The following is a 13,025-nucleotide window of genomic DNA, read 5'->3' as shown; positions in this document are numbered from 1 at the left end:
GGACAGGCTGCTTCCTGGGGGAGCGAGCACGGTGGCTGCAGGGGGAGGGGCTGGGTTGTTCACCGGCCGCAGCTGCTGCGGGGTGAAGGACTGAAGCTTGGTGTGATTCGGTTTAAGGAAATCGTTTTTTAACAATATCTAGTGTCTTATCTTTCTGGTTAAATATTGAAAGTTTATGTAATTCTTAGTCTGAAAAAAACTTTTGAACAAATACTCGGCAGCTGAGAGGTGCTGGTCTACTTCCCTCCCTTGGCTGACGACCTGTAACGGGCCTGACGGGTGCATTTCCCTGAAGCCTCAGTTTCCCGGAGCGCAGAGAGGGAGTTGGACCAGGAGGTTTCTGAGGCTCCCTTGGGAGAGACACACTGGGAACAAGCACGCAGAGCCCAAGCAGACAGTTAGTAAGGCTGTTTTTCCTTGAGGGTGTTGCTACAGGCTTCAGTCAGAGCCCCTAACAAGCAGATAAACTGTAGACAAGCCAATTGCCCCTTTTACCAGATGAATTCATTTGCTCCGCTGACAATACATGTACTGAGTATCTTAACTGAGCGCAAGTGTTAAAAGTACCTTTAACCCACCAGGGGGGCCAGCAACAGTATTATAACCGCCCCCCCCCCCCCCCCCCCGCAAGGGGAAACCACAGGGCAGCGGTTAGCAGGCCCCGGGATACATTGTATCAGAGCCCCGCGGGAGGGCCACAGGGGAGGGAAAGGGAGGAGCAGCTGCCAGGCCCTGCTTTCCCCAGGAGGAGCCCTGCTCCAGGCTTCAAATCGCGTGGCAGCCAAGTGTGGCAGGGTGTCTCGCGCACACGGCGACCTCATTCGGCAAGGCCGGGAGAGCCTCAGTTTGGGTAGGGGACAGATTTTACAAGAAAATGCCATAGGAAAGCACCTGTCTCCCAGCCATGCTTGGAAGAGGAGCTTTCTTAAGTCCACGCTGGGGAGAGACTTGAGGTCCGAGCTTCGCATCCAGACAACTCCGGCAGCAACAAGCGTCGAGGAAGGAGGGACCGCCCGCCTGGTCCGGAGGAGTACTGCTCTCCTCGCTTGAATTCTTCACAGAATCACGGAGAATACTTCCGGTCAGCTTAGGCCAGAGTGGAGTCCCGAGACGGTCCCCGCCTCCGTGGTCCCCGAGGATGCTTCACCCACAGATCCCGAGCCACGGAGCACAGGGCCAGTCGGTGGGGCTCCGTCCACACAGCAGCAACGGTCACTGTGCACACGTCAGCCTGCCGCACTTGCTTCTCATTCTCTTAACTGTGGAAACACCCTTCCTCCTCCAGAATTTCTTTATTAAGAGCCAAGAGAAGAGCTCACGACAAATCAGACATGGGGGAGCAGAGTCTGTAAGGCGTGTTCTGCGGCGACACGGAACCCGGCATCGGGGCTCCCAGACATGGCCTCACATGAGGAAGCCCACGGGAGGAGCCTGGAAACCTGTGTCCGGGGCTGGTCCCAGTTTCGGTCCCGCCTGGAAGCCCCGGGCTTCTCCTGCTTTGCTCTGAGGTTGCACATAGTTCCTGACAGCCCAGGTCCGGGCGGCCGCGTGTGCCCAGAGGAGGACGGGGCTGGCAGCCCTGCCCTTCTCCCCAGGGCGCGCCGGAGGCCGGCCTGCCTGCAGCCACTGGCCGCACACCTCTGCCCACATCGAGACTTCTTGAGCTGTGGACACACAGCTCTCTGTGTGCGATAACACGTGCACCGATGCCCCGACTTCGAAGCCTGTAGGTCGACCTTTGGTAAAGGTCTAATAAGAAGTTGATTCAGTGGGGACTGGCATCTTGGTTATCTCTGCTGCCTCCTTCGCAGTCCGTCCCGTCCATGCCTGCCCCCCTCCCCTCCTGCTCTCGCGCACTCACGCGACGGCACGGTCCCCTAAAACCGCGAGCCCTCCCCCGTCCACGCACGTTCGTGTGTGATGAAAACAGTGAGTGGTAGCACCCTGAGAAACATAGAGGGTGCCTGCAGTTTCTTGTAGTTAGGAATTTTGAGTTTCTGCAGCTCTTTAAGAAACTTTTTTTCTTTGAAAAAGAAAAGAAAGCTATCAGAGCGGACTGTATCTGCCTTTCTCCCGTGAAAAGAGTGCTGATCATCAAGTCCATAATGGTGTTGTCCGAGGAACTTTGGACGGGAGCCTCTTGGCTCCGCCGTCTGCCTCTCCGCGGGCCTGGCAGAGAGCCCAGAGCGTGCCGTCCGGGAGACGGACAGTGGCCGTGACTGAGCCCTCGGCAGTGTTACAGGACGTGTTTATAAAACCTGCGTAGCACTCTGTGTCCGTGGTCCCTCAGACGGCCGCCGCGGCAACTCGGGCCAGCGCCACACCTGTGGTCCGGAGCCCAGATGGCTGGCAGCGAGATGTGTCTGTGTTCATCCCTTCTCTGCTGCGTCGTTGCTCAGAGACGCTAACCCAGATAGATCCCAGCAACCCCCCAGCGCGACAATAGAGGCAGCGGGATTCGCGAAAGCTTATTTCCAACCTGTAATGGAGACCTTGGAGTTTGCTGTCAGTGCCATTGTTGGGACGCGCTGGAAGCCCTGTTCTAATGAGACTTGCTCAGAGCGTGACCTTTGGAGGGGTTTCCCCAGGGCGGGCGCTACGCCACAGTGGGAGGTGCTGTCGTAAGTTCACCTGTTTCCCCGTGTTCTTTCTAGAAATCGGCCCCGCCTCTGTGATGGTGGGGAACCTGGTGTCCGGGAAGAGGATCGCACAGGCCAGCGGCAGGGACCTGGGCCAGATCGAAGACAATGACCAGGCCCGCAAGGTGAGCGCGAGGCTGGGCAGCTCTCTGCACCCTGTGCCCCCAGGCAGCTGTGTCACTGTCTGCTGGTCCTTGTGTACGGCCGGCCTCTTGCTTCGGGCCTGTCCGTCCAGCAGACGCACCGTATCATCCCCCCAAGGGAGCTCTGTCTGTTGGGGTGCACAGACGGGTGAGCAGAGGCTTGGGGCCAGCATCTGGAAGTCTGTCCTGTCCTAGTGTCCCATGACACGTGTTTTTCACCTTCCTGCGAGCTCTGATTTCATGCCCAAACAGCCTCACAGCAACCTGGCTGCAGGGCTTCAGTCTTGTAATTGTTGGAACTCAGGAAAATGTAAATTCACAACCCCGGCTGGGGAACAAGGCATCCTTAACATGTCCGTAGGGGCTGCAGGAGAAATACGGTGCCACACCCACCTTACACAGCATCGGCTTGTCTCCCCATCACAACCTCTCAGACTTGGGGAGTCCGACGAGTCACCGGACAATGGCTCCAGTCTGTGTGAGCTACCAGCAAATGTCACAGAATCAAGCATTTAAAATACTGCCAGTTTGGTAACAAGCAGAATTACGATCACTGAAAGCACTTGGTCACCATGTCCCCATGTCACAGGTCGTTTCTGTTAATGAAGTAGATTAAGGGGTATCTGCGTGTTTCTTATGACGAGGTGGGCTGGTCTTTTCTCGCTAGAGCCCGAGTCTGTGGGATGCATCCAGTCTGTGTGGCTGGCAGTGCTGTTGACCGACCTCGGGGAGTGAGCGTCCTGAAATAGCCAATAGAAGAGAACCCGTTACAAGAACAGGGTCGAACTGATTGTGCCGTTGTGGCCCCCAGAAACCACCCTCTTCTGGAAGCCCAGGAGAAGGGATTTTCTGTGCTGGCGGCTCCGTCTGTAAGGGGAATGCAGGTCTCCCAGCCTGGCCAGATGGCAGGAGACGTCCCTGACCAGGCACAGCACCACTGCCCAGGCGCGTCCAAGTCGGGCACAGTGCCTTCCAAGTCATCCAGGAAAAACCCCGTGAGCGCTGGCTTAGTCTCCCCATTTTGTTCAACAGGCTATCCACGTTCCCCTGCGGGAAAGTGCGCTGCTCTGAGCCACACAGGGTATCTGTGCGGGCACGGTCTGTTCAGACAGCCTGACGCTAACGCCTGTGCTTTGTTCCAGTTCCTTTTCCTGTCGGAGGTCCTGCAGTGGAGGGCACAGACCACCCCCGATCACGTCCTGTACACGCTGCTCAACTGTAGGGTGAGGCCCATTGCATGCGACTCTGGGGCAGCTTTCTCTTCCTCCCACTCATCCTTTCTCTCCAGTGTTACGTGACGTTCTTCTCATTTATTTGTTGCCTTTTCACACGATTTTAGCAATTTTGGGGGGCGATATCTCCCCCAAAAAACAGGGAACAGTTCAGACCTATGGCACATTTTTGTGTTTACTTTTGTCGGTAAACTACTTCTTTGTGAGTAGAAAGTGAGGCTTTCACTGTAGACTTTCATTCTTAAGGAAGAAAACCGCTTCTGTCTCACAAGCGCGATGAAGGTTTGCGCTGACGTTCCCCGTTGGAAAAGTGAGCTTATCCAGTACCATTCTGCAGGGGACCTTAAGCATGAGACCTTCAGTATGAAAGCAAAGAGTATTAACAATACAAATCAAATGCGAAAGTCTTGATACACCTAACTTTTTTTTGCTCTGGAAGTAAGCCCGACAAGTAGATTTTAAACTTAGTTCTTCCTGACAGGTGTGGGTATGTAAGATTGGAGGAGGTTACAGCCACTAAGAATCATAAAAGATCAAGATCTGGGTGTGCAAATCCACCTCCTGCCATGTACAGTCATTGCTCAGACAAGTGAAAGGCGGTACCAACCACACAACTGGGTTTCACGTCTGGACATCCAGTTATCAGACCAGTTTCCGTGGGATGCAGCTCCCGGAAGCAACCTCTGGTCTTTACCGCAGTCGTCCCAACTGTCTCGAGTAGCTGTGGGTGCCGAGTTGACCCAGTGGGTCACTCGGTCCTTGAATCTGTCCAAGGCGTCCCCCAGGAAGAGTCTGAGAAAGCGCTCCTGCCACCCTGGCCTCCGTCGCGGCGCCTGCCCTGGGCCCAGTGTTCCTGGCACTTACTCTCCCGTGCTCCCAGGCACATGGCGACGGGAGGCGCTGCATCTGGGCTCCGGAGGGTCTGTGCCGTTGCCGGAGCCCCTGAAACGTGCCTCCCCTGCTCTCCTCTTACCCGCGTTCGCTCCGTCAGCCTCTAGGTACAGAACGGACCTGCTTGCCCCGCCTTCCCGACACGGCTGCCGTGCTCGCGGCCCTCGGCTCTGCAGACTCCCCTCTAATCGCTTTCTCGGACGTTGCCTGTTGTTCCTATTTGTCCTGGAGACTGTTTTTCCTCTGTGTCCTCTCCGTGGTCCTCCAGAGATTTCCAGTAGCCCCTGCAGAGTGATGACCCAGAGGGAGGACTGTCCTCTGCCCCCTGGGAGGGGGGACGTCTGCTCCAGTGCTTATTATGCCTTTTGCTTAGTTTCCCAGACACTGTGCTGGCCTCGTAGGTATGACATGACGCATTCCGTCAACTCAGGCGGCGAGACAGCAAGAGGCAGGTCCCCGTCCCGTCCACCCACCCCTGCCGCACCCCCAGACTCAGAGAGATGCCTGCGTGTTCATAGAGGGCCTGTCCGAGCAGCGAGGGAGACTGAGCTGTTCCAGCTGCACCCAACGAGCCAGGGCCCCTGTGGGAGCAGAGCCATCAGATGGCCCCCGGGTGATGGGGTGATGCCCCGACCCGGTCCTCCGGAGCTGCTCTAGCCTGGGTGGTGGGTGTTCCCGTCCCTGACCCCGTGATCACAGCCATCTGATGTAGCTAGAGGCTGGATCCCGGGAGAACTGAGTCACAGAAATGACTCCTGCTTCCTTAGAGACAGCAGAAGATTGGATGGGGAAAAGGAAGGAAAAATTGGAAAAAAAAAAGTTATAGAAGATGGCATGAGGTGAGGAAGAAGTGAGAGTCGAGCGTGGATCCCCTGTGGGTCAGCGTGCTGTGCGCGCAGCGCGGGCTTTACTTCCCCAGAACTTGGGGGGGGGGGGCACGGCCTGAGCCCTCGGGGGGCGGGCCTATGCGGGCTGCACTGGCCTGCGGACCTGCCCACCACCTGGGGCACGGCGGCGCGCGACGTGGGGCAGGGCTTGGCCCTGCAGAACCTCAGCCCTGACCCTCGGGCCCAGCCCCCTCCTCCCGGCGGCGGCCCCACACGGGTCCCAGAGCGGCCTCGGGCTGCGCCGTGGGCTGGGGGCGGTCTCTGTGGCCAAGGCGGCTGGGGGAGACCAGGTGTGTTTTGACCAAACCTCATCCACGTTTTTTCACCCTTTTCTTTAACTTTACCAACGTCTTTAGAATTTCAAAACGTAAACCCTATTTGGCTTTTTCTTCATTCCTCGAGTTTTCTCTTCCTTAATTTCATACTGAACTTCAAAATGGTGCGCAAATTCACCAGCCTTGACCCTGAAAGTTCTGGGCTCGGGACAGGCTTGGGTGGTGCACAGCCTTCCCCGCATCCATCAGGATCCCTCGGAGCTTCCTTTAGGGGAGGTCAGCCCTGATGGCTCCGGGATGGTGGTTTCTGCTCCTACTGGGCAAACCCCGCCATTTCCTTTGGGGGCTGATGGGGTCATGGGCTGCCTCTTCAGGGGCCGCAGGCCTGTGACCCCTCGTTGGTGTTCAGAGCCCACGCCGGTGGTGTTTCTCTGGAGGCAGGAGGCTGTGTGGGAGCAGCCACCCGGGAGTCAGGCGGGGGTCGGCCTGTGCCTGCGGGAGCGGGGAGTAGGCAGCACCTTGGCCCCCCATGGACAAGCGCTCCCAGACCCAGCGCAGCCCCTCTGGGCAGCTTGGGCGCCCTGTCCCGGTGGCTGACTCCGGAACGCGTGAGGCCCTCAGGGCCTGCTGGAGGGTGGGGGTTCTCCTAGAAAGCCACCAGCAGCCTCGTGAACTATGTCGGAGGTCACCACAGATACAGGGCAGCACCGCAATGAAACTTCCCCTTTTCTAAAGTGTGTCCGTGGGAATTTTCACACCCTCGGGCCAACACGTCTTTCCAGACCTGCGCACACCTGCTGGTTCTGAGCTGACGGAAAAGCTGGTCACGGATGGGGGTTTGGCCTCGGATCTCCCGAAACTGGAGGGAAGGTCAGCTCCTGAACTGGAGCCATCAGAGCAGGGGCACCTGCCCCCCCAAGATGAGTCAGGTGCACTGGCAGCCAGAGGGCACAGGCCGGATGGACAACAGGGCCAGTTCTGCGGGGATGTGAGGAGGAGCCCTCCTGCCATTGTTGTCCACTGTGGTGTGCTGTCGCCCACCAGCCACTGGCCTGTCCCCGCCGGGCAGTCAGCAGGGCGTGCCGGCTGTCCCCAGGGCGGGGGGACGGGGCGGTCCCCACCTCTGCCAGCGTGCGGCCGGGACCGGGCCCGGGCCCCCATCAGCTGTGCCCGTTTTCACTTTGAACTGCCTGAGGGACGTTTGGGTCCAGGAGCTGTGCCTTTGGCTCCAGTGCACAGTGGTGGTCTGCAGGAGTGGACCTCAGGGAGTGGCTGGTGTCGGCGGCTCTGAGCTCTCAGGATTTGGCTGTGTCTCCCGCGGCAGCCTCCGGTCTCCGTGTTTACCCAGCATTACCGTGCTCTGCCGTGGGTGGCATTTTAACCTTTCTTAGAAGAGAGACAGTGCACGGAAACATGAGCAATGAGAGGGTTCCCGTCACAGAAGTGTAACGTGGGGGAGACCAGTCCCAGCCCGTGGGAAGGGGCCCGAGCCTGAGGGCGGCCCCCTGTGGCCTGGGCACCGCTTCCACATCGGCGAGGGGAACATGTTGCTTCCTCGAGCTCGACACAATAGTCTGTTAGTTTGTGGGTGATTCTGGCAAACATGGAGTGTTGGGGTTTGCATCCTGACGGTGACAGTCCCCGCCCCCCACCCCAAGCAGGTGTTTCTAACACACAGGCCATATTACCAGGACTTCTCCTGTGTTCCCCGAGCAGCCCTGTTACTGGAGTGCCCCTTCCCATTCGCAAGGGACCCCTGGGTCTGGTCACTTCTGTGCACTCAGCCTTACCTCCTCCTACATGACTGTGCTCGCCGCTCGTGCCTGGGACTTGATTCTCCGCATGCGACGTGCGCAGTCCCAGAAAATGGCGGTGTCCCCCTGTTCTTCCCGTGGCCGCTGGCCCACTGGCTGCTCCATGGGAACAGACGGTGTTGTCACCGTGCCCGGGGCCCCAGGGAGTCCCTTTAAAATAGAGTTTGATCGTGAAGCGCAGTGTTCCTATTTTATTGATGTCCTTCATCTCTTGATTCTGAGATAATTGTAGAACCTCAGGAGGTTGCAGCCGTGCTTTTAAGGTGTTGTTTGATCCAAATGTGTCTTCCTTCTGTTTCTCCGTATTTAAAGTCTACATAAAGTGAATTCAGCAGTGCGTTTTTCCCTTTACTGTTTGTTTTTTCACCATGGCTTTGTTTTGTCTGTTTTTAGACCTTTTCGACTTCTGACGTGGTGTTTCTTAAAAATATTTTCAGTTTGTCTACTTTTCCTGTTCATTCCTCACTGACTCTTACTGCCCTGGGGTCCCAGAATTACCAGGTTGATGTATTTCCTTAGTTTAGCTACTTCTTAGGTCAAGTAAAAGATTTTATTTATTTATTTATTTATAAAAGATTTTATTTATTTGAGAAAGTGAGAGCATGTGAGCGGGCAGAGGGGCAGAGAGAGGGAGAGACCCTCAAGCTGACTTCATGCCTCCCCAGGGCTTCACCCTGTGACCCTGAGACCATGGCCTGAGCTAAAATCAAGAGTTGGACGCTTCACCAACTGAGCCACCCAAGCGCCCTAAGTAATTGTTTTTTAGAATATTTCTTGTTAGGGCACCTGGGTGGCTCAGTCAGTCTACTGTCTGCCTTTGGCTCAGGTCATGATGCCAGCATCCTGGGACCGAGCCCCGCGTCACGCTCTCTGCTCAGTGGGGAGTCTGCTTCTCCCTCTGCCTGTGCCACGGCTTGTGTATTCTCTCTCTCTGACAGATAAATAAATAAAATCTTGTAAAAACTAAAGTGTTCTTGGTAACTCCAGCGTATCCGGATGCTCTTTGGTGCTGATGACAGGAAAGAGAAGGAAGGGACCGCTCCTGGCATGGGGTCTTCTGGGGGGCCACTGTGTACGAAAGCTGACCGTTGCTGGTCACACAGGTGTGCAGACACACTAACGACCACGCGCGTGTGCGTCTCAAGTACGGGAATTGGCGGGAAACTGCAGACGCTCTCGGTAGAGCCTGTCGTGTTCAGAAACGCCTCACCCCTTGTTCTTGCGACCCCCAGGGTACGATAGCGAGCTCGCTCACGTGCGTGCAGCTGCACAAGCGAGCCGAGAAGATCGCCGTGATGCTCATGGAGAGAGGACACCTGCAGGACGGGGACCACGTGGCTCTCGTCTACCCACCAGGTGAAGAGGTGGGGAGGGACGGGCGCGTGCGCGGGGCCCTGCTGCTGGCCCTGCGTTCCGGGGGGCTCGCCACGTCTGCTCACAGCCTCTGGTGGGGACGGTGGTGTGTGCTGAGCGACCGAGGGCGTAAATCAGAGGTGATTTTGCGGGCGTCTGTATCTACATGTTTTGTTATGTATCTGAGGTAGCTCGCGGGTCGGGCGGTGACTCAGTCCTGCACGGAACAGGTCACTGTAGAATGAAGTCATTGCTTCGTGGAACGACAAAAATCACACTGTGGGCTGCTCTGAGGGGACAGGCCAGCGGGAAGTTACAGCCAAAGCCTAACGCAAGTCACGGGCCGTGGAGACTCGGCCAGCAGTCTCGGTGCCGCGGGCTGGAACCTGGTGGGGACGACCGAGTGAGTGAGCGCGTCTGTCCTCTCCTATCTAGGGATAGACCTCATCGCGGCATTTTACGGCTGCCTCTACGCGGGCTGTGTGCCGATCACCGTCCGCCCCCCACACCCACAGAACATTGCAACGACGCTGCCGACCGTGAAGATGATCGTGGAGGTAACCCTGCCTGGGTGCACCAGCTTCCCCTCTTCCAGGACCCCAGTGCAAGGCCTGACCCACCAGATCCCAGTCCAGGCTCCCCCTTGCCAGGACCCCAGTGCCGGGACTTCTCGCTCAGAAATCCTGGGGCTGGGCTGGCTCCAGGGCTAGGGAGGTGGTGTGGCCTCTACCCTCTAGTTCTGGAAGTAGGATTTCAGCTCCTTGGGGATGGTGCTGTTGGTGCACTGGGACTGGAGAGCCCTGGAGAAAGGAACTCCTCACCCACAGCACCCGGAGAGGTGCTAGGAGGCCTGACGGCCCTGCGGACTGGAGTGAGCAGCGCTTTCTGCCTGCAGGTGAGTCGCTCCGCCTGCTTGATGACAACACAGCTCATCTGCAAGTTGTTGCGGTCCAGGGAGGCGGCAGCGGCCGTAGACGTCAGGGCCTGGCCCCCCATCCTGGACACAGGTCAGTCCTCAGGCCTGCCAGACACTTGCATGGGCTCGTCTGCTTTTCCACTGGGTCAGAGATACTAATGCCTTTGTTTTGCTCCAGACGATTTGCCAAAGAAGCGGCCTGCCCAGATCTACAAACCTTCCAACCCAGACACACTCGCTTATCTCGACTTCAGCGTGTCCACAACCGGGATGCTCGCCGGAGTGAAGGTGAGAAGCCCGGTGTGCACGCTGTGCGGTCACAAGCCGCTCGGGGCCGTCCCCGGTGCTCGTCTGGGAGCGGGACTCTAGCACGGGCTAGAAAGGGTGCGGGCGAGCAGCACATGCCCGCCCTTCCTGAGGCTGCGGGACCGTGTCCACGGTGAGCTAGGCTAGCCGATTCTTCCCACACGTTCCAGCTAGTTCTTGGGTGTAAACACAGCCTCATCAGCCCCTAGCAAAAGCCACACATTTTCCTTCCTTGCTGGTTCTCAAACCCCAGTGCTCTGCTCTAAAACACTGGGCACTGGGGTTTCTTGCCCTTTTAGCCTGCGTTCTGTCCTGGCTGGCTGACCACTGACCCTCACTCCTACCAAAGAATGGAGCTGCAAGTGACCCTTGGACACCTTGGGGGTTAGAAGCACCCCACCCTGTGTAGTCGAAAATCCATGTAAGACTTGTGACGCCCCCAGAACTTAGCTCCCAGGAGCCCGCTGTTGACCGGAGGCCTTACCAGGGACATAAACAGTCCATTAGCAGCTAATTTGGGTGTTCTGTGTATTATACAGTGTGTTCTCATGGTAAAGTCAGCCGGGGGAGAGAAAATTGTGCTGAAAAAGTCACGAGGGAGAGAAGAAACGTTTACAGTGCAGCCCTGTAAGAAACCTGTGTGCCGGGGGGCGGGTGCTCCCAACCCCGTGCTGTTCAGGGACGTGCTATGGCTGGCACCTCACGAGGACCCTCAGGGCGTGGGCGGTGTCCCTGTCGCGGGACTGGGACTCCCCAGTTTCAGGAAGCCCTTGGCCCACCCTCACGGTCTGACCCTCCATTGGTGTCATTCACCTCAATTCTCTTTCTCTGCTGTTTTCTCCATTTTTTTTATTGTTGTTAGATACACTTAACATAAATTCACCAACCTGTGGTTCGGTCGCATTAAAAAGCCTCACGCTGTTGTGGGGCGTCCCGCCGTCCGCCCCCAGAGCTCGCCGCATCTTGTGAAACTGACACCCCTGTTGGCCAAGAGCCCCCTCCCCAGCACCCACATCTTCCTCCGTCTCTGGGATTTTGACGACTCTGGGACCCCACAGACATGGAATCCTGCGGCACTGTCCTTCTGTGCATGACTCGTTGAAAGTACCGTGATGCCCCAGGGGCTCAGCTGTGCTGCTGCAGGGTCCGAACTCCTTTTTAAGGCTAAGTGACATTCCACTGAACGTGTTCCCACTGGGCCTGTGCATTTGTCTGTCAGCGAACAGTAGGCTTGCTTCCAAGGGTTGGCTCTTGTAGGAGACGCTGCTGCTGTGAGCAGAGATGTCCACGCGCCTCTCAGGACTCTGATTCAGGGACACCTGGCGGCTCAGTCAGTGAAGCGTCTGCCTTGGGCTCAGGCGTCCTGGGATTGAGCTCCCCGAGGGGCTGTCCACTCGGCGGGGAGCCTGCTTCTCCCTCTCCCTCTGCCTGCGTCTCTGTCTGCTTATGCGCTCACTCTCCCTCTCTGTCAGATGAATACATGAAATCCTAAAAAAAAAAAAAAAAAAAAAAAAGACACTGATTTTAGGTCTTCTGGGTAATGCCATTTTGGACCATATGCATGGTCACTGCGTTTTTGATCTGGGAGGGAACCGCCATGCTGTTTTCCGTGGTGGCCACACCATCCCCTCCTCCCCCTGCCTCCAACAACTCTCAGCGTTCACTGGTTTGGTTGTTGTGTTTCATAACCGTAACTATCCCGAGGGACGCGTGGTGCCACCCCACTGTGGTTCGGGTGGCACTTCCCTCGTGATCAGTGATGGTGAGCATCTTCCCTGGTGATCAGTGATGTTCAGCATCTTTTCCTGCAGACAGTGGTCACTTGTCCATCTTCTCTGGAGAAGTATCTGTTCAAGTCCTTTGGCTCAAGTTGCTTGATTTTTGTCGTTGTTGTTGAGTCTTAACAAATTCTCTGTACGTACTGGATATTAAACCCCGAACCCTTGCCTATCCTGTGGGTACTGTCTTTTGATGAACAAAATTCTTTAATTTTCATAATGTCCAATTTTCTTTTCTGACCTATGCTTTGGTCACATCCAAGAAATCATTGCCAAACCCGTATCGTAAAGCTTTGTCTCGTGTTTTCTTCTAGGAATTTTATTGTGTCGCGTCTTACATTTCCATCTTTGATCCAACTCGAGTTAATTTTTCTGAAACCACTAGTTATGTGGTTTTGGGTAAGGGTCCAGCCTCATTCATCTGCATGCAGAGATCCAACGTTCTTAGCACCATTTTGTTGGAACGACTGTCTTGTCCCTCATTGAATGGTCTTGGCACCTTTGTAAAAAATCAGCTGGCCATAAATTCAAGGGTTTTTTATTTTTTTTCTGGGCTTTGTATTGTGCCCTATTGATCTGTGCATCAGTTTCTGTCCCTACGCTGCACTGTTCTGAGTACTGTGTGTTTGTGGGAAGCTTTTAAATCAGGAAGTGTGTGTTCTCTGACTTTATTTTTTAAGATTGTTTTGGCAGTCAGATTTCCTGGAGATTTTGTTTGACGTTTAACACGATGCATTTTCTACTTTACAAAAAAAAATCATTGAAATTTTTTTTATTTAAATTCAATTAGG

General features: G+C 56.0%; 1 protein-coding gene across 4 annotated transcripts in view; it reads left to right on the top strand.

Moving 5' to 3' along the window:
• The window catches only part of DIP2C (disco interacting protein 2 homolog C), a 346,775-nt gene that overhangs the window by 270,202 nt on the left and 63,548 nt on the right, over positions 1 to 13,025 (top strand). For all 4 annotated transcript variants that reach the window (XM_059183672.1, XM_059183673.1, XM_059183671.1 and 1 more), the window contains 6 exons: positions 2,655 to 2,764; positions 3,925 to 4,005; positions 9,114 to 9,237; positions 9,670 to 9,791; positions 10,130 to 10,241; positions 10,329 to 10,438. In XM_059183672.1, the coding sequence (XP_059039655.1) occupies positions 2,655 to 2,764; positions 3,925 to 4,005; positions 9,114 to 9,237; positions 9,670 to 9,791; positions 10,130 to 10,241; positions 10,329 to 10,438 (659 nt within the window). The remainder of the gene's footprint in view (positions 1 to 2,654; positions 2,765 to 3,924; positions 4,006 to 9,113; positions 9,238 to 9,669; positions 9,792 to 10,129; positions 10,242 to 10,328; positions 10,439 to 13,025) is intronic.

This window comes from Mustela lutreola, chromosome 8 (genome assembly GCF_030435805.1).
Source record: "Mustela lutreola isolate mMusLut2 chromosome 8, mMusLut2.pri, whole genome shotgun sequence".
Classification (NCBI taxonomy): Eukaryota; Metazoa; Chordata; class Mammalia; order Carnivora; family Mustelidae; genus Mustela; species Mustela lutreola.
This window is presented reverse-complemented; position numbering and strand designations above follow the sequence as displayed.